General features: G+C 36.9%; 1 protein-coding gene and 1 long non-coding RNA gene across 2 annotated transcripts; both read right to left on the bottom strand.

Annotated features, from left to right (window-relative positions):
- Positions 1-5,295: 5,295 nt before the first annotated feature.
- Positions 5,296-6,170, bottom strand: LOC147555517 (protein FAR1-RELATED SEQUENCE 6-like). The gene is made up of 2 exons (XM_086658496.1): positions 6,053-6,170; positions 5,296-5,918 (listed from the first exon to the last, which is right to left on the bottom strand). Exons 1-2 carry the CDS (start codon positions 6,168-6,170, stop codon positions 5,296-5,298), a joined length of 741 nt encoding a protein of 246 aa, XP_086514622.1.
- Positions 6,171-21,752: 15,582 nt separating this feature from the next.
- LOC147555516 (uncharacterized) lies at positions 21,753-22,165 on the bottom strand. The gene is made up of 2 exons (XR_015235334.1): positions 22,104-22,165; positions 21,753-22,066 (listed from the first exon to the last, which is right to left on the bottom strand). It is a non-coding gene; the product is annotated as an uncharacterized LOC147555516 (long non-coding RNA).
- Positions 22,166-22,176: the final 11 nt, after the last annotated feature.

Genomic DNA, 22,176 nt, shown 5'->3' with positions numbered 1-22,176 from the left:
CTTCTGGGATTGGTGGAATAACCAATCTTGGTCTTGACTGTTGTTGAGGCTGTTGAGGCTGTTGGTCCTGTTGTTGTTGAGGCTGTTGAGGTTGTTGGTCCTGTTGTTGTTGTTGGTCCTGATGTTGTTGTTGTTGTTGAACAGAAGTCCTCCCTCCACCTCTTCTGCCACCACCTCTCCTTCCCCCACCTCTTCTTCCTCCACCTCTGTGTTGTTCCGGCTGTTGTTGTTGTTCCTGCTGACCCTCATTTTGTACACCACTTCTGCCACCACCTCTCCTTCCCCCACCTCTCCTGCCCCCACTTCCTCTTCCTCTTCCTCCACCTCTAGTAGTACTTGAAGATGGACCAGTTGGTGGAGGAACTGCAGTACTTGAAGATGGACCAGTTGGTGGAGGAACTGCAGTACTTGAAGATGCACCAGTTTGAGGAGGGGGAGCTCCTCTACAAGACTTCTTATTGTGGCCAACATTACCACAAGTGCTTCATATATTCCTTCTCTGTCCATGTCTTTCTTCTGACCTGTCTCTCCTTCTTTCTTTCCTGGGTCTGCCTGCTGGCCTTGAGAGTAGAGGAGGTCGGACAACATACGCAGGCTACATATAAAGGGGGCCAAAAAGGAAATTTTAAATAAGTGAACTTGTAAACACATAAAGGGGGTCAAAAAGGAAATGTTGAATAACTGAACTTGTAAACACATAAAGGGGGTCAAAAAGGAAATGTTAAATAAGTTCACACTTGTAAACACATAAAAGGGGCCAAAAAGGAAATGTTAAATAGCTGAACTTGTAAACACATAAAGGGGTCAAAAAGGAAAAAGTTACCTCTCCCCATGCTGATTCATCAGGAATAGGTGTTACTCGATGCCCATAGGTAAGGGAGTATGAAGCTACTGTGAAAAAAGGGCTACAAAACCTGTTAAAAGACAAAAAGAAAGGCTAATTGAGACAAATGGCAAGGACTAATATAAGTGGGAACAAGGGGGCCAAGAAAGAAACTGTGTCTTACCTTGTTAAATTTTCCCTCCTTGGCACCAAAACAGACATGGCATGGATACAAGGCAACCCTGATATTTGCCATGCGCAACATGTGCAAGTCTGATTTGTCAAATCAACTTGCCATCTAGTGCCTGAACTTACACTCACATTCCACAATGTATTATCAGAAGGTTGAACAGTATAATACCTAATCTTAGCCCTCTGTGTTTCAAGAAACTTTGCCACTTTAGGGACTAACCCATCTTGTTGCCATTCCTTCGCATGCATCTTTCGATTGTATCACTACAAAAAAATGGGGCATTAGTGACGGGATAATACCGACGGTTTTTGCTTAACCCGTCGGTAATTGTACCATTTCTGACGGTTCTAGAGAAAACCGTTGGTAATAGACCTTTTTCGAACCCGTTTCTCAGCACTCCGTCAGAAAAAATATCCTCTACCGACGGAGTCGCAAGAAAGGAACAGAAAATTGATTTGTCTATTAGCGACGGTTTGTGAAAACCGTCGTTATTGGTTGTCACCGACGTCTCTGAGAACTAAATTCCGTCGGCAGTGTGAAGGAGCGAAAATTTCACAAAAACCCGCGACTTTCCAAAATTGCCCAAAACAGTTCCCATTTGCAAAATTCCAAAATCCTTCACTTTCTCTCTCCACGTTTTGTTGCTGCCGTCTCTTCCTCGCTCGTTCTCTTCTCCATCTCTCCTTCTCCATCGTTAGCTTTCCCTCTCCATCTCGATCTCCAGACTTGGTAAGCACTCAATTTGTTTCTGGTTATTATTTTGTTTTTGTTACTTCCTTAACGTCTCTCTCTATACTTCCTCTTTTTCTCTTATTCTTTAGGGTTTAGAATTGTTGAATGATTGTTCGGGGTTTATTAGAAGATTGTTTAGGGTTTATGATTTTATCAATTCCTAACCTAGTTTCATGTGCAAAATTGATCGAACCTGACTCAGATTTGATCAATTCTCATCCTATGTACCTGTTTTCTTGTTATTCTTTTGTTTTCATTGAAATCTGTCTCTCTCTACTGCTCTTCTTTTTCTTGTTCTTTAGGGTTTAGAATTGTTGAATGATTGCTCAAGGTTTATTAAGACATTGTTTAGGGTTTATCATTTTATCAATTCCTAACCTAGTTCAAATCCATTTTATCAATTTCACATTCCAATTTGGAATACTAGTTTATACAATTGAATTTCTCTTTTAAGAAGTGGGTTTTTGTGGTTTCCTATTTTGTGGTTGTTTAAGTGAATTGGGCTATATAGAAAAGTTTATTTAAGTTTTAGATGAAAGGGTTGTAGTTTTATTATCCTATTAGGGTTTATGGTATGAATGTCCATATTTTCTCTAAGCTCTTGTCCATTTTGAATTGTGCAGTAGACCCATGCAAGTGATATTGCTAATTTCATCGAAAAGGAAATCAATATACCGCCTGTATTACTTGGACACTCATTTGGTGGACTAATTGTTCAGTCATACTTATCAAATATGAAGAGACAAGATTTTTCCGGCAAATCATTATTTCCTATGACTCAGTTTTCATGTCTCTTTTACGGGCTTAGACGAGTGTATTATACTGGTAGTGTTTTTCCTCTCTTCCTGACTAAATTGACTTACTGCCATCCTGCAATGGATCTATCATCTATGAAAAAATGTATTTGGACGAGTTTTTATGTTGAGTCTAGCTTCAAGTTGTATTGATCAAAAGCCTATTATAAGCTTTCCTTCCCCTCCTAGATCAATGTGCTTATTGGGTACTCATCGAAATTCATCTCCTTAATATAGGGATGGAAAATCCACATCCAAAACTTGCAGGAGCCGTTCTTCTCTGTTCAGTCTACCTAAAGCTTTTACAGTACTATTCTATCATCTGTCTTTTTCCTAATCGACCTTAATTATTCATTATTACATGACACTGGGGTGGTTTTGCGATATATTTTTTCTAAACCGGTTGCTGCTTTCAAGGTATTAACTTGCAACTTCTTCGTTTTCTTTACTAATTTGATTTCGACTTCGAGATGTTAGGATTAGAATGAAAAATTGTATGAATTCCTTTACTAGGTGACACTCAGCTTAGCTGCAAAAGCTTTTGCAACTTCTCTATCGCTTTGCAAAGAAACATTTTTCTCCAAAGAAATGGAAGACGATTTTGTCCAAAGGTAAGTACACGAGAGCTCTTATCTTTTATCTGCATAGAAGAGAAGTTATTTGTGCATATCAATAATCGTCTAAAACAGTAGGGACTTTTCCACAAGCAACAAAAATTGAAAGCCCATTTTACATTAACTGCATAAAATTTTACCAGATTTCCTCAAATATTCACGTGCTAAACTCGACTACTTGTGATTACATGTATACGCATCATTTGATTTACTTCACTGTTTTTTCCTATATTGATACAAGCAAGTATGAGAGCGAGACTACGATACAACCTGCGCAAGCGTGGGTTGGGACAAGAACCTGCTATTGACTCCAGCCCTATAGAGTTGCAAACCAATTCCTTCCATGGTGGCAATGTCAGTTGTCACAGTAATCTCTGTATCGGCTGGCACAAAAAGAACTCCACCCTTTGAAACTACCATTTGATCACTATGACTAGATGAAGAAGCCACTCGGATTGTTGCATTTCCTGTTATGAGAATATCGACGGTCCAGGAACGGCAGGAAATGATGTTGATTCTCCCTCTGGAAGACAACATCGATTCAGTTCAAATTCGTCGAATGGTGGCATGTACCTTGTTATAAATGGGTTTATGGTAACTCCTCGTAGAATGTCCCGAAAGCCCTGCACAGTAAATTCCATTACTAATGGTAGCTATATAGCATAATAAACAATTATCTCTATCTCCTCTCAACCTTAAATGAACTTATTCTTGTTATTCATCTGTAATCATAGTAAACGGCATAGCTGCCATCTAAAACCGATAATGTCATCTGTTTTTTCCTATAGTTTGCAGAAATTCGTATTACGCATACTTGTACCAATTAAGCATCTAATAATTCAGGAGATTCATACCATTGACAGAGATATATATTATATATTTGTTCTTCTTGGCTTAGTAATAATTAGTTTGAATTGACCGATTTACCTGAGTAACTTCTAAAATCAAGCCTGAAACGAGTTATTCCCAACACCATACCCGAGTAAATTATCATGAATGAAACTTTATACATTTGTATAATTTGTTTATTTTTTGTTTTGTTAGTACTCTTACGTTGATAAACCTTGTTATGCAGGTTATACATGGACTTTTGAGAGGACAAAGACTATTTTGGACGAAGATTCAGGTCTAAACAATATTTTCGCTCAAGTGATGGAACCTGATCGAGGCAGTCCAGTTCGTTTGCAGGTTAGACTCTTAATATTTGTTAATGCCTTCTGGCTTAAAACAACGTAAAAAATGAATAACGTTCAACCTTCAATATCCAATACCCTTTAGTTATATCGTACATTGATTCCGGATCATAGTACACACCACACTAGTTCATATGTCTTCTGAACTTCGATTTTCATTAGTTCTTGGCTTAGTAATAATTAGTTTGAATCGACCGATTCACCTGAGTAACTTGTGAAATCAAGCCTGAAACGAGTTATTCCCTTGGTGCAACACCATACCCGAGTGAATTATCATGAATGAAACTTTATACATTTGTATAATTTGTTTATTTTTTGTTTTGTTAGTACTCTTACGTTGATAAATCTTGTTATGCAGGTTATACATGGAGTTTTGAGAGGACAAGGACTATTTTGGACGAAGATTTAGGGCCATCAAGCAGTAGACACTATGTTCATAAAAATTAAGTAGTAGACACTATAGTATGCATTTTTTACATGTGTCATATCTTTGAATACAATTTAAAATGGTTCTTTTTCATGTTTGACATTTTGAGATGTCTTTGTTTAATGTAGATGTGAATATTTGTTTGGTTGAATAAATGTGAGCTTTTGCTTCTTTTGGCGTGTTCGAAGGAATTATCTTTAAGGGTTAAGCATTCTGCCAGTTCAAAAACAGGGACCGTGTTGAGAAATAAAATATAAGAATCTGTTAGTAATACCTATTAGTGACGGTTTATAAACCGTCTGTAATAAGGATCAGAACGTTTTTTTTTTAAAATTTAACGACGGAAGGTTACTAAAAAACCGTCATGATGTATCAGTGACGGCATTCATAAACCGTCGCAACATCCGTCGGTAATAGTATTGCCGACCCCTCTTGTAGCGACGGTTTTGCCTCTCGTCGGTAATGCTTTTACCGACGGTTTTATCTTATTGGTGACGGTTTAAAACCGTCGCTAATAACCTAGTTTTTTGTAGTGTATATAGTTGACATAACCATTAACCAATACATTTCGATCATTTTGCACAGTGGTTTATCCCTCAGTTTCATTATCTGATTGTTGAAACTCTCGCTAAAGTTGTTTGTTATGTGCTCACACTTGGCATCAACATCAAAATGAGATCTGGCCCATGATATGGGGTCTTCCTTCATCAACCACTGCTTAGCACTAGACTTTGTTTTGTCCATCAAAGCCATCCATGTCTCAAAGTCTGGCTTGGTGAATGCCTTAGCTGCATTCCATGCAATCTCTTCCAGATGTAGACCAGGATGTTTCTGTTTGAAGTTTTTATACATGTGTCTAAAACAAAACCTATGTCTTCCACTCCCAAACACAGTGTCAACAGCATCCACTAAACCTTTCTGCCTGTCTGAGATAATTGTAAGTGGTTTACTGTGTTTCATCAGCCTAGGTCCAACTGTTTCAAGAAATCTTAACCATGTTTCCTTGCACTCATTCCTACAGATATAGATAGCTATCGGGAAAATTCCATTTGAAGCATCCAAAGAAAGTATGGACAAGCAGACTCCAACATATTTTCCTTTTAAAAAACATCCATCTATACCTAATATAGGGCGACACCCAGCTAAAAAACCATCAATACTAGCCTTAAAGCAAACACACATACCAGTGAATTTACCTGGGGGCCAAAAGGGAAACAATTACAAAAGGGGGCCAAAATGGAAAACAATACAAAGGGGGCCAAAATGGAAGACATACCTGTGGTGTCGTCCCTCGAAACAGTGGCAATGCTTCCTGGGTTTGAAAGTAGTATCTGTCGAGCCATCTCTGGAGCCAGTCTATAACCTTCTTCAAAATTCCCATTAATCTTCTCCATCATTATGTTCTTAGCATTCCAAGCAGTCTTGTATCAGACATTTACACCATGTTTTTCCTTCACCCATGCAATAATAGTCGCTACTTTTATATCTGGGTCTCGTGTAAACTCCTCCAAGAACAGGCCTGCCACCCAATTAGCATTTGCTAGAACATTTTTGTCTTCAGGATCGGCAGCACAAGTATGGACGAAATTGCTCTCACCAAGACGATAAGTGTTTCCATCTTTCCTCTGACCAATGTAGATAGTCCAACTACAAGACGGATCTCTGCATCTGAACTTCAACCTTCTTGTTTCATTCTTAACTTGCTTGAAGGAAAATTAATTGGCAATCGCATAATTCCTGACGTATAATCTTGCCTCTTCAATTGTTGCCCAGGTCATACCAACTCGTAGTCCACCTTCATCTTCTCTCTCAGCTCCTGCTTCTTCATCTTCGTACACATTACTTGTCTGTTCTACAAAATCCTCAAACTGTTCAAACCTTGAGTCAAAATAATCGTCCTCAGATTGGTTGTTTCCCTGTACTTCCTCTTCGGTTGAACTGCTACTGTGATAACATTCTTCAGGATCAACATCCCCACCAAAGTCGCCTGTACCTGGATCATTTGTATCCAGAGCAACATCTTCTCTCACAACATCTTCTATCACAACATCTTCTGTAACAACTGAAGCCTGTGTACCAACAAGGTCAGAGGGTCCCACCATATCTCTCAAAGTAGGGAAATTTTAAAAGGCCCCCCCGTTTTTGTTAAAAGGCCTCCCCGCTAAAAGCGCCCCTCATTATAACCCATTTGGTTATAGGGCCCCCTCTACAAAAGAGCACCTCCTTCATCAATATTTGACCTAACGGCAAAGTTAACGCCGTTAGGTCAAACTTAACCCAAGACCGGTGATGTTGACCACGCCACATCATCACCTTCTCCGGCAAGGTCGCCGGCCGGCCAAACTTCCGGCCGGCGACCTTCAAATTTTTTTTTTTTTATTCTCTCTCTCTCTAAAAACCAATTTTTTTTTTTTTTAACTCTCTCTCTCTCTCTCTACAGATCTAGAGAGAGAGAGCAGATCCAAAGGGTCTGCGAAACAGACCCTTTGAAGGTCTGTTCGCAGACCCCATTAGAGGTCTGCGAACAGACCTTCAAAATTTTTGGTTTTTAGAGAGAGAGAGAATAAAAAATTTTTTTTTTTTTGAAGGTCGCCGGCCGGAAGTTTGGCCGGCCGGCGACTCTGCCGGAGAAGATGATGATGTGGCGTTGTCAAATGATGTGGGTGAAATACACCTTTAAAGGGGGTTTTTTTCACCCATTCAAAGAGGGGGGCCCTTTAACCAAGCCAAGTCAAAGGTTTTTTACTAAGTCAACGAAACCATGGGGAGGCCTTTTAACAAAAACGGGGAGGCCTTTTAACAAAAACGGGGAGGCCTTTTAAAATCTCCCCTCAAAGTACACCTCCATGTTTTATCGTTTCCACTGATGAAACTATCCCAATCAAAATTCGCCCAATCGAAGGATTCGTAGTTACTACTGGAGGCAATTCCACTTTGGCCCCCTACTGTTTCAGTTCCTTCTTGGCCCCCTACTGTTTCAGTTCCTGATTGGCCACCTAGGTCTTCAGTTCTTTCTTGGCCCCCTTCAATTTCAGACCTAATCTGCTCCACTATTTCATCAATTTCAGTTCCAATTTGACCCCCCACTGATCTCTCTGTTTCACCCTGATCTACATCACCCATCACAGTATCTTCCCCAATAACATTCTCGTTTCTGTCAACCATTACAGTATCTTCCCCCTAATATTGCCTTCGGTATCTTGAATTTCATCCATAACCGTGTCTTCCACAAAATTGATTTGGGGAACTTCTATTTCACCCATAGGCATAACTGTATCTTCCACAAAAGGGTTTTCTTCTATGCATGCATGATGAACTGGTATATCTCCTTTTGAAGCAAGCTTCTTTGGCCTTCTAGGGTTTAGAGGCCTACGTTTATACCCTATACGCCCACGCGATTTCGTCCTGGGAGGTTTCTTCCATTCAAGTAACAAAACTTTAGGAGGGGGGGGGGGGAATCTGCAGTTCTTCCTCAAAAACAAAAAAAATGTAGAAACCCTCCACCCACATCATCGGGTCTAGTCTCTAAGAAAACTTGTTGTAAGTATTCATCTGCCGTGATGAACACTAACCATTTCTCACTTTGAATAATGCTCATCAGATTAATCAAAGCGCCTCTCTTAGCCAAGTTCATCTCTGTAGAAATCATATTCAGAAAACCGTCGAATGTAAAATCAGCATGCAGTGGAACAAGAACATCTTCAATCAAAAACACATCTCCACCGATGTAGTCCTTATAGCTTGCATTAGAGATTTCGAGATCATATTTCCACAACCCACCGTAATGTACTTGAACATCAACTGTACCGGAAAAAGATAAATCCTCCTCCTCCTCCTGCTCTGACGACCCGGAGTAGAAATTGCGTCGCTCATCCTCGTCCGACGAGCCTGAGTAGAAATTGTGCCGCTCTTCCTCGTCCGACGAGTCTGAGTAGAACATTCTGTAAAAGATTTGTGAAGATTTAGGAAGATGAAACCAAGAAATGCTTCGTTCTGGCTTCTGAGAAAGAAAAGGAGATCAGGAAAGGTGAATAAGGAGAGAGAGAAAGTTGGGGAGAGAAGATGAAACAAAAAGTAACTTTTGGGATTTGAATTGCATAGGGAAGAGACGGTTTGAAAAGACATCGCCGCCCACGTCTGCTGAGGTCACATCACCTGCGCACGCGTTTTAACCAAGGTAAGGGTAGGTTAGGAATAAAATGTTTGGCCCAAACGACATTTACACGGCGTCAGGAAAAAGGGGGCCATATTTGAATTTACGAAAAAAAGGGGGCCATAAAGGAAGCTGGTCACAAAGTAGGGGGCCATATAGGAATTAACTCTATAATATTTTACTGTGATGAAGTCTTTAGGGTTCGATCAATTCGGCTTATGCGATTTCTAGAAATCCGAGCCGAGTTAAGCCAAAAAACCGGCTTGGGTTGCTCAGTTTCTGGTCGAACTGAGTCGAACAGTGATTGGTTCGATTCAAAATCAATCAGTCCGGTTTGACTTGGTTTGGTTCGTCTAATTTGTTCAGTTTTTGGTCACCCCTAATTTTGGTCAAAGAGACCTGTTTTCTGATACTTTGAGTGAGTAAATCATGTTCTTAAAATTCCAAATTGTGTCATATGTCAATGGTTAAGAAGCTATATCATTAGTCTTTGTTCTTTCTTTTATTTTTTTGTTGCACGACTTTCCTTTACCTTTTTTTGCATAGTAGGAAGATAGAGTTGAGTAGGTTGTTTTGGCAAATAAATCGACTTTATGTGGTTTAGTTGGAATAAACGAGCGTGAAAACGACTCTAGTAGGTGGCTCTTTCATCAATTAGTAACTAAAAATTTGTCAAGTAATACTTGCTTTTATTTTTATTTTTGTATGTTTTGTCACTAAAGAAATAAAGTAGGAAGATGTGGATTCTTTATGATTTAGAAAAATATTTTACTATTTACATCACAATGTTTTTTCACTTACAAATCCAAGGCCAACAACAGGTCGACTAGTTTTTTTTTTTTTTGAAACCAAGGAAACAATTTCCATTAATAAATGAATAAATCACAATGTTTACATGGATGAATTCTTATTTCTCTCCTCTGAAAACTTCATGAGAGTTACATACCTTTAAATGCAAAATGCTTCATGAAGGGAAATAAATTGGACTAGACACAGACACTATTGGGATCCTACAGATCCGAGAAAAAAGATCCTAAAGGTCTGACAAAAAGGATCCTAAAGATCCGTGAAAGAAGACCCTAAAGGTCTGACAAAAAAGAAACATAACCACCCTAGTCTTCACCAGAAAATCGTCGTCGTCACCGGAAAAACCGCTTTCATCACAGGAAACCGTCTTCATCGCCGGAGAACCGCCGCCGTCCCCGGAGAACCACCACCACCGCAGAGGAACTGCCGCCTCTGAAAGAACCACTGTCCCGGCGTAATATTATTATTATTATTATCAGTTGAAGATGAATTAACTGAATTGATCATCTTCACACTTTCCACAGTTACCCGAAACAAATCTTTCAACGAAATCTATCAACAACCCTAATTTGGTTCCAGAACTCAATCACAACCCTAATTATAATCACCAAATCCAATAAAAAAACATCAGAGAATCAGAAAATTCGATCATCTTGATGTCTAAGTCATTCAAATAATTGAAAAAAGAAAAAGAGAATCAGAAAATTCGATCATCTTGATTCTTTCCATTTAGTATCGAATAAAATAGATCAACAAAGAGACTATCACCGCACTTTGTTCCATAGTTTTTCAAAAATGTCAAACAAAGATGAACTTCAGAGTTTCTGATGATTCTTCCTAAAGTTGAAGATGATTGAATTGATCCTTTCTAGGTTACCTTTTCCGGCAAGAAAAGACCGTTCGAATTTCTTTCTTTAAATTACAGGCGAGATAGACTGGTTTTTATAGGAGTTCTCTTCAATTCCCGACCCTAGAAATTATTAATGGAGGAAAAACTAACAACATAGGAAAGAAAAAGGGGATCCGGCGAAGGGAGAACCCTTCGCCGGAGGAAACAATCACAGATCTGAGGACGGTTGAAAAGTAGAGAGAGAGAGGTTTTTTTCCGTCGGTCGACTAGTTAGTTATGCATCTATTCAAAAATTGAGAAGTCATGGATTTAATCAAAGTGGAAGTAGATTTTTATTGACTTGTAAGGGTTTTTATATGGCTTAGGGTTCATCATGTTTATGATGACGATAGTGGTAATACTTTTGAAGAAACAACCAATGGAGAACCCAAAAGTTGGGCCCAACGCCCAAATAGCAAAAAAAAAAACATTCAAAAATAATAATATAAAAAAAATTATTTTTAACACTTTTTAAATTATTGACAACATATATAATTATGTTGTTAACAAAAAAAACACATTTTTTTTATAATTTTTTTTTTACCCTTCTATGTTGACAACAAATATAAATATGTTGTTATAAACTGTTGACAACATATATAATTGTGTTGTCATAAACTGTTGACAACATATGCAATAATGTTCTGACTTTTTTTATAAAATGTTGACAACATAGTTAACAATGTATCAGCCAAAATATTATGGGTTAATTCCGTTTTGGCCCCCGATTTGTGACCAACTCGCCGTTTTGGCCCCAATAAGTGTCCGACAGTTCGTTTTGGCCCCAAAATCGATTTTTCGGGTAGTGCTGACATCATCAGGTCAAATTTAATACTTTTCTATACCCGAATTACCCCTCTGACCAAATCTTATATTTCCCACACCAAATCCAAAGATGTCACATCCATCAAGCTATTTAATACACTTACCTTCCCAACACATTTACTTTCTCTCTATTAATACCCTCCCTTATCTTCTTCATCTCTCTTTACTCTTTCTTTTCAAGAAGCATTTTCGATATTTCAGAGCTTGGGTAACAAACATAAATCTTCTATGCATTTGAAGAAAGTCACTTTGAAATCTTTTGATGATGAAACATTTGAAGTCGAGGAGATCGTCGCTGTTGAATCTCAGACGATCAAGCATGTGATCGAAGACGATTGTGTTGATAATGTGATTCCTTTACCTAATGTTACGAGTAAGATTTTAGCCAAGGTAACTGAGTACTGTAAGAAGTATGTTGGAAACCCTAAATCTGATGATTGTGCCGTTGATGAAGAACTTAAGAATCCACCAATCTTCATCTCCATTGAGATAATCCACCACAAAACCCATATAACAGAAACTCACATGATCATCATCATCGTCATCTTCAACTAGGGTTGATTTTGTACTTCTTTTCCCTAATCTGTGATTAATCACTTTCCCTTTGTCTGAAATTCTTTTATTCATAACAACATTAAGAACTGATTATGATTTCTGAAACCCTTTAGACTTCTCTTTAGATTTAACATTAGGATGAACATGACAATCCGTCCAAATTGATGATTTGTTTGGATTTGCATAAACTATGAGATGTTGGTAGTTGGTTTATAGGTAACCCTCTTTGGCAAATCCAGAACTCAGGTGAGAATCAAACTAATTAAATGCTCAAGTTTTGAACATTGGGTTGATTTGGGTAGGTAAAATGATTGATCTCTCAACAACCCCATGTTGTCTTCTTCCTTCATCTTAAATTATATATCAATTTGGTGAAGCTTTTAAGCAATGGCAGGAAAATGCTCAAACTCCAAATTTTAACAGTGATGGTGATCAAGTTTCAGATGGGGGCTTCATGAAGAAGATTAATATGAGTAGTTGTTAAGATAGATTACTTATTGTCTCTATCTCTAGATGTTTGGAGTTTTGATCTCGTCTATGACAAGTGACTTACCCAGAGAATGTGGTCTTTTTCCACATTATCATCCATTTGAGAAGAAGAATTTTGTTGGTAGTGAAGAAGATGATTCTATTAATGGAGAATTTGTACATGAAGTAGATAAGAATGAAAAGAAAGAGTAAAGTGAGATGAAGAAGATAAGTGAGGGTATTAAAAGAGAGAAAGTAAACGTGTTGGGAAGGTAAGTGTATTAAATAGCTTGAAGGATGTGACATCTTTGGATTTGGTGTGGGAAAAATAAGATTTGGTCAGAGGGGTAATTCGGGTATAGAAAATATTGAATTTGACCTGATGATGTCAACACTGCCCGAAAAATCAATTTTTAAGCCAAAACGAACTGTCGGACACTTATTGAGGCCAAAACGGCGAGTTGGTCACAAATCGGGGGCCAAAACGAAATTAACCCAAATATTATTTGTCCATTAATTTGTCAAATACAAAAGATAATATGCATAAATTTTTGCAAAAGATAAATCAAAAAACGCATTAGTCTAAATGTTTATATCGAAAGCATAACAAAAAATGCGGAAACCGTTTCTCTTTTCACAAGACAAATTGAAAAATATTTTAGCTAAAATGTTAGCGTCCGTCAACATATTTGTCAAATGAAAAAGAAGAAATGTAAAACATTTTTGCAAAATAATTTTTTAGCAAAAATAAATTTGTTCAGAAACTTACGAAATGGTTGAGAGCAAACTGAAATTTGTTTAGAAATTTGTTTTTAAAAATTTCCCGTTGATTTGGACGGAAAATTTCATTTCAGGGATAAAAATGTACTTTTACGAAATAGTTTTTTTATTCAGATTTGGGCCTAGTTTCCTTTTATTCCCAAGTTTAGGATTTGACACTCATCCTCTCTAATTTGAAAGGGTTTGTTTGGAGAAAGAAATATATGTTTCATCTAGTTACTCTGGGTTGGACTGCCTTCTCTCCCATTATATGATTTGAATTGTTTTGGCCTAAAACTCCAACTTAATTAATTAACATAAATTTTTATTTCACATGTCACAATTGTTTTAATTGAAAAAAATCTTAATGTACTTTTTTTTCTCTTTTTCTATTTGTTGAGAGTACCTTTTTTCTCAATCCAATAAAGAAAATTAGGCCTTCTGATTCATGCACCCTAAAATGCATGAGATTCTTTACGTCTTGCCAAACAAACAAAGATAAAATCGAGCACAAACAGGTTTCCAAAATATTCAATATACTAGAACTCTTGTTTCTTTCACCCAAAGGGACATTAAGGAATTTCAAATTTTTGTCTCATATCTATTTAATTTCAAAGTTTGGAGCAAGTCCAAGGGTGAGCGGTCCCGTGCCCTTATTTTCACTTTTTCATTCAAATTTAAGGGCCTCAGCTCAGCCCGTCAAAATCAACTCCAAGGGTGAGCGGTCCCGGTCCCTTAAATTTAAATTTTGAATTTATCTCTTTTTTACCCTTCCAACCACCATATTAAATTTTTTATCAACTTTTTTTCTCTATAAATACAACTCTCTTTCTCTACATACTCAAATCAATTTCATTTCTTCTTTGACTACAAACTTATCAAACTCTCTTCTTATACCCTCTATCTTTTCTACAATGCAACAGTGTTCTTTTTTATTCAACATGATGGTTGAAGAAGATGCATGGGCTGCAGAAAGAGATGATGATGATCTCTTAATGTTACAACAAATGAAAATGAATGCTAAACAAAAACGTACTCGTCATGTTGGTTATGTTTCGGGTCATCGAGCGATAGATCATAATTGACAACTCAGTCTGGAAGCCATTATGAGAGACTATTTCAATGAAACTCGAACTTTTGATGATACAAAGTTTCGTGCGTGCTACAGGATGAATCGCGATTTATTTTTGACGACAACGACTAGATCATTTTAAGTTTAAGTTTTTTAAGTTTTTGATTTAATGTGTTGGATTATTCTATGTTTAAGTTTTTTTTAATTTTTTTAATGATTTTAAGTTTTTAAATTAATGAGTAATTTTTTTTTTTTTAATTTTGTTTAAAAAATAAAAAATAAGATAAAAATAATAATCCCACCGTTGGATGTGATCCAACGGTGGGATCTGGTTCCCCAACATGACTGTTGGGAGCTCCCCAACGGTCTGTTGGGGAGGTTCAGCCGGCCCCTGATAAGGGCTGGCTGAACCCCGACCCTCCCTTACTTTAAGGGGAGAGACCGTGGCGGCTGGGCCCTTAATTTGAATTAAGGGCCTCCTCCCCCTTGGACTTGCTCTTACATAACTTTTAGGGTTAATTTGTATTTATCTTCTTCTCTTATGGTAGACACTATTATAATTTCGGTAATTGTATTATCCTCTGACACATAAATATTATTTTTTCTTCGACTTCTTTGTAACTGTAAGACATCCCATCTAAATTTCGAGAATACAGTTTTTCAGATGTAAACTTGCAACCAGTATAACACAATTATACCTGAATATAATAATTCATCTTCACTTTTGGAATATGTTGTGACATTTGTTATGGTCATCATAATACTATCATGAAAATCCTAAGTACTAATTCCGACCACTTTACAAGGAGCATAGTTTTTAACTAATTAAAACCTTACCTCTATACATAAGTTTGTAATTTCCCACTTTGGAATCCTCCAATTGGTGGTTTCATTGAGGAATTTCATGTCCCAGATTTTTCTGAAAACACTATGTTTCATATGTCTCAACTTCCTATCTTTCTTAGAGTTGCACATTCTATGAATGCTTACACCAAATTTATACAGAAACAAATCTCTCACTGAGTTATATTTAATAAACAGGAGAATTATTTTGAGTGATCACTGCTGATATTTCTCAGGCTCATAAACGTACATTCTTTTTAATCTTCGTAATTAAATTTGGATGACTATGATTTATCATTTATCCCACTCTAATGGAGTCTCCGCCTCCACCGATTTTACACTTTGTCCGCAACCTTAGCTTTTGGTCAAGCCTCTAGATTCTTTGACAGCCAAGTGGATTCATGATCCACAACTTCTCCAATAACATGTCATTGTTTTTTGATACGCCAACCCCATATACTTTTTATCCATTTCCCGATTACCTCACGGTTGATCAATTTTTCCCTTCTCATATGACTTCTACGATCCTGATCACCACAAAAGATGAAAAGAACCAAAATCTTTCACATCAGTGTTGAGATCTCTAAAATAACGTGAAGCTATTGCCAAAGAGATTTTGGCCTTCATAACCAATAATACATGGTCTTTTACTCACTTGTGTTCTCATAAGAAATTTGTTGGATGTAAGTGAGTTTACATAATTAATTACCTCTCCATCTCTATTTCATAAAAGCCTAATCTCATTCTCTCCCTTGAGACAGTTTTATTCATTTCTAGGGCACTTATGAATTTATGGTTGACATGATTAATTCTAGATTTTGGCAAGAGGAGAGCGATTCTTTTCGATTTTGGTTCGAGCCGCCGCCAAAGTGGTGGTTCGATTAAATCATCAGGCGAAGTTGAACCGATCATTATTCGACAAGCCGAAATAGTTCGATCCTGTTTGGTTTGACTCGATTGAATTCGGTTGATTGGTTTAACTTAGCAAAATTTAGAGAAAATGCTAAAGTAATGTTACTCATTTCATTGCATGAGGATTCAAATCTTTATTCTGATTCTTCGCAATGTTCACATTGTATATATCGAGAATAAAAATTAAAAATCCATCGTACTTATCCACCATTACAAAAAATAAATAAAAAAATAAAAAAAATGTGTGAATGTGAATTCATAACCATTTTTTTTTTATGAAATAATGTGAATGCATGACCTAGAATACTAGTTACAAGTTTACAGTGGACTCGTGAAGACTTGATTATAGTTTTTTTGTTTTTATTTTTTTCCTTTTCAGTTTAACACTTTTGAACTTTACAAAATTGTTATTAACTTAAAGGTAACAAGGATAATTAGGAATTTAGTATTGAAGATTAGTATTTCTTACTCTATACTCTCTATATATAATATTTTATTGTGATGAAATCTTTAGGGTTTGGTTGGTTCGGCTTCGGCGATTTCTAGAAACTCAAGTCGAAGCCAAACCAAACCAAACCGGTTTGGGTTGCTCAGTTTTCTGGCAGACCCGAATCGAACAGTGATTGATTTGAACCAAAATCAGTCTGTCCGGTTTGACTTTTGGTTCAGCCAATTAGTTTGGTTTTCGCCTTTTCAGTCACCCCTAATTTTGGCCACAGAGGCGTGTTTGTTTTGCGCTTTGAGTGACTAAATCATGTTCTTAAGGTTCCAAGACTTTGTTCTTGCTTTTATAGTTTTTGGTATGTTCTATTATGCACGACTTTCCTTTACGTTTTCTTTGCGCAGGAAAGCAGAGTTGAGAAGGTTGTTTTGGCAGATAATCGAAAATGACTTTCCCTTAGTTGGACTCTTTCATCAATTAATAACTACAAATATGTCAAGTAATACTTGCTTTTATTCTTTTTCATATGTTTTGTTACCAAAAAAATAAAGTAGGAAGATGTGGATTCTTTATTGTTTAAAAAGTACTTTACTATGTACATATGTATTTTTAATGTGGCAAACTTAAATACCTAAGGCCATCAGCTCTTGCGTTAGTTGGTTGTGCATCTATTCCAAAAATTCAGACGTACAGGTTTAATTCAAAGTGGAGGTGGACTTTTATTGTCTTGTAAGAATTTTTATGTGGCCTCATGGGTTCATAGGGGCCCAAATGTAAGCTCATTGGTATTAAGTCAAAAGGTGCCTCTAGTTCCCGACCAAATTAATTATAATCAGTCAACAATAACTTAGAAGACCAACCCTCTGTAGAAATCAATATTCAAAGAGAAGAGAAGAAGAAGAGAAACACTCTAAACATCAGGTGCAGCAGGTGAGAGGAGCATCAACAACATCAGGTGCAGCAGGCTCAACATGGGCAGTAGGAGTATCATAAACATCAGAAAAAGGATCAATATGGATTAGGTTAGAGGGAGTCACATCATGAGCATTGGCAGGAATAGAAAAATAAGGTATATGCTCTAAAAATACAACATGACGAGAGACATAAAATTTATGAGTAACTGGATCATAACATCGATAACCCTTCTGACCTTCACCATAACCAAGAAACACACACATGGCAGAACGAGAAGATAACTTGCTACGCTCAACACGAGGACGAAGAACAAAACAAGTACACCCAAAGACTCTTAAGGACGAGTAGTCAGGGGCATGCCCTGTCAATTTTTTAAATGGAGACAAACCTGAACAGTGGGAAGTTGGAATTCTGTTAATTAAATTTACCGCAGTGAGAACAGCTTCGCCCCAATATTCACTAGGAACAGAGGCAGACAATAACAAAGAACGAGCAGTTTCAACGATGTGCCGATGCTTTCTTTCAGCAACACCATTTTGCTCAGGAGTATCTGTACACGAAGATTGATGGACAGTTCCATCCATAGCAAGCAATTCACGAAACCTATTTGAAGTATATTCCCCACCTAAATCACATCTAAAACACTTAATGACAGAGGAATATTGTGTTTTAACTAAGGCTTGAAATTGTTGATAAATATCATAAAATTCAAAGCGATGTTTCATAAGATAAATCCAACAAAAACGAGTGCAATCATCAATAAAGGAAACATAGTATTGAGAACCTCCTTTTGTGGGAACAGAAGAAGGACCCCATACATCAGAATGAACTAAATCAAAAGGTTTAACTGAAATAGTCAGACTCTGAGTAAAAAGTAAAGCTGAAAATTTTGCAAGTTTGCAACCACTACAATCAGAAATGTTCTTAACCTGCAAATCTCCTAATGCACCAGTTGACACTAAATATTTCAACCTAGATGCTGAAACATGACCAAGACGAGAATGCCATAAGTAAAAACTAGAAGAGGAAGGACTCAAACGGAAATATGACAAGTCAAGAGTGGAAGCTGCAACATCAGGTACTTTCAGCTCCTCTGCAAAATATAATGCCCCATGCCTACGGCCTGTCCCAATCAGCTTCTGAGATTGTACATCCTGCACATAACAACCAGTGGAAGAAAATAAAACCAAACATCCAGAATCACACAACTGACCAATAGAAGCAAGATTTAAAGTAAGTTCGGGAACATGAAGAACATTCTGAAGAGATAGATTAGGTGTGACAACAGAACCAATACCACCTAATGACATTGGTGTACCATCAGCCGTTCGGACTGGAAGATCAGATATATGCTTTAATGAAACAAAAGATGATAAGTCAGGGGACATATGGCGAGAGGCTCCAGAATCTAAAATCCAAACTGAAGAAGGCATACCTGAAGAAGAAATAAGAGAAACCAAACCTTCAGAAGAGGACAAGGCATGGGGCTGCATAGCTAAGAATCTCTGAAACTGATCTGATAGTGAGTCTAATGTAGTACTAGAAGACTTTGGAGCTAAAGAGCCTTGCGGAGCAGAGGTGGACATAGCATGTGGCTGCATAGCAAGAAATTTTTGATACATTTGAAATTGATCAACCACATTATCACTTTTGGGCATATAAGAAGACGAGCCACTAGAACCAGACGAGTCAGATGGCGGTATAACGGCTGTTGTGTTATGCTGATAAGGCTTCTGAGGTCTCTGATTCTGTTGTGACTTGTTCTTTAACTTGGGACATTGAGCCTTCCAATGACCCTTTTGCTTACAAAAGCTGCATTCATCCATAGCAACTTTTGTAGAGGATTTGTTCTGATGATTCTGATTTGACTTCGAATGTACAGCTAACACTGTTTCAGTAGGTGTTTGCAGAATGCCTTTTCTTGCTTGGTACTTGAGACGTGTCTCTTCAGCCATAAGCTCATTTACAACTTTAGCAATAGACGGAAGTGGCTTACTGTGCAAAATTGTACTACGAATTGATTCAAAATCACTACGCAACGCCATCAAAAACTGAACCAAACGACCTTCCTCCCTACGAGCAATATAAGGAGGACAAGCCTGCAACTTTTCGGATTCTGTAAGAGCTAACTGATCCCAAAGATCAGTCATTGCAGCATGAAATTCTTGAATATTCATATTTCTCTGTTCCATATTTCTAATATCGGCTTCTAACTTATATTGTGTTACAAAGTTCGACTGTTGGAACATATCTGCTAAGTAAAACCACATCTCACGACAAGTTTGAAATTTCGCCAACTGATATCCAATAGTGTTATCCACAGAGTTATTAATCCAAGTAATAATTTTTGAATTGTTTGCTTCCCAAACCATAGATAACTCAACAAAGTTTTCTTTCGATCTATCAACTGGTTTAACAACAGTACCATCAATGTAATCCCACAAATATTTTCCTTTCAAAAAATTTCTCATCAAGAAACTCCAATAAGAATAATTTTTACCATTCAATCTTACACTAATAGCTTGCAATGAATCATCTTTTCCACTATCCATTTTCTCAATTCAAAACAAAATATAACCAAGCAACACCAAATAGGCTAGCGAAAGAACCAAACGTACCTTAATGACCAGCTCCCCCAAAACGTAGGTGTTGTTTCTCCAAAAAAAAAAAAAAAAACACTTTTAATGCCTTCCCACTCAAAACCAAATCCAGCAAGCACCAGTACCCACTTTTCAACCTATCCTTTAATTCCCACTCAAAACCAAAACCACTTCTCAAAAAAAAAAAAACTACCTATAAATCCTTTCCCACCAAAACCAAGCAAATCCCTTGACCGAAACCGTCCAATAATTTCTTCTTTGCTGCCTGCGTATTAATGGGATCAAATCCCACAAAACCAACTTTAATTCCAAAAGAAAAGCTACTCCCAAATTCTCTAAATCAAAAAAGAAAAATCAAACCCTAATGCTCTTGATACCATGTAGAAATCAATATTCAAAGAGAAGAGAAGAAGAAGAGAAACACTCTAAAGGAAGCTAGGGATTTCATTAGTGATAAATTAGGTTTACAAGATAACAATATATAGTAAAGATAAAAGACAAAAAGGCCCTCAAAGGGCAAATTACTAAACAACCCCTAACTATTATATATATATATATATATATATATATATATATATATATATATATATATTATTCTAACACCCTCCATTAACGTTGTTTGAACAGATTAAAATGACCCATTAACAGGTTAGACTAAGTACACCCACCATTAATTTCCAAGCTACCCGTTACTCATCACTAATTTCTATTTTAAATTTCAAAGACCCACTTACTTTCCTCTGTAATCGTGAAAGTTTTTTTTGAGTTTATTAAGTTCAACACTGGAAGTTCAAGACTCGAATCTAACATTATGGTCCACTCCAACACCAGAACCGAATCGAACATCGGAACCAACTCCAACATGGTGGAAACTAAGAAAGATAGAGCATATTATTTTAATTTATTTACTTATCACTTTAACACTAACTTTGTCGGTTATAACTGCCTCCGTTGAAAGAGTTTTTCCAGCTATGAATCTAGCAAGAAACGGTTAAGAAACAACATGAATGATCCTAGTTGAATGATAATTTAGTAGTCTTTATTGAAAAAAAAAAGTTTTTTGTGAAATTGATATGAGTCGAGTATTCGAACATTTCAAAACATCAACCTCCGTAGAAGTCAATTGCGTTTGTAATCAACAAAATACTTATATGCATTAATTATATTAATACATCAACTATCATGATACTTTTGCTCCCCCTAAGTGGAAATCCTGGATCTGTCCCTGTCCGCGGATGATTTTATCGAACATCATAAAATGTGACTCATTGCTACAGGGCTATACTCAGGTTGAAGGCATCAACTATCATGATACTTTTGCTCTAGTTGTCAAAATGAGAATTGTTCGTGTCCTTTTACCCCTTAAACTTATTCGAGAATGGTCCTTGAATTCAATTAGATATCGATAATGTTTTCCTCTCAAGAGACTTAGATGTGGAAGTCTACATGACCATCCCTTCTGATTTTAGCAAAAAATATTACTCCCTCCGTCCCATTTTGTTTGGGTGTTATTCCTTTTAAGGAAGTCTCAAAATGTTTTTCCACTTACTTTAAATAAGACTCATTTATTACTAATTTTATTGATGTTTCCCAGCCTACCCTTACTTTTAATACTAGTAAAAAATTCTATTGGTTTTACACTAGTTCTAATGTAGTTTTTATTGTAATACTCCAAAGTAAATATGGGTAATTTAGGAAAATACATTTAGTTAGGAAGCAATGAATGACAATCCTTAATAACTTGGATCTCCCAAAAAGTCAAATAAAATGGGACGGAGGGAGTACATTGAAGCTCAGTCATTCGAACAAATTATTTTATGGTTTGAGACACGCTTCTTGACCATGGTTTGTCACATTCTTCTCTCCAAGATTTTTCTCCGTCTTAGTCAAATCATCCTCTTTTCAATTATTTCAGAGGAAAGACATGAGGTTAAATATCGTGGCTTCCTTTCAACCACTTGCACAAATAACTTGTCCCTTTGTACACTCCCTCTACAACCACAACATCACTCTCTACTCTTTCTTAAAATTCTCTTTCTAAGGTCTAAACCTACTTCTTCATCAAAAAAAAAAAAAAAGGTCTAAACCTACTCTGTAAGTGTCAAAGAACAGAGAAAAATCAATACCCATGAATCCTCATCAACAAAAAGAAAAATGATA

This window comes from Eschscholzia californica, unplaced genomic scaffold (genome assembly GCF_041429995.1).
Source record: "Eschscholzia californica isolate CP2 unplaced genomic scaffold, dmEscCali1.0.p SCAF_2, whole genome shotgun sequence".
In the NCBI taxonomy this organism is placed as follows: domain Eukaryota; kingdom Viridiplantae; phylum Streptophyta; class Magnoliopsida; order Ranunculales; family Papaveraceae; genus Eschscholzia; species Eschscholzia californica.
The sequence above is the reverse complement of the archived record's forward strand: the minus strand, read 5'-3'. Positions and strand labels throughout refer to the sequence as shown.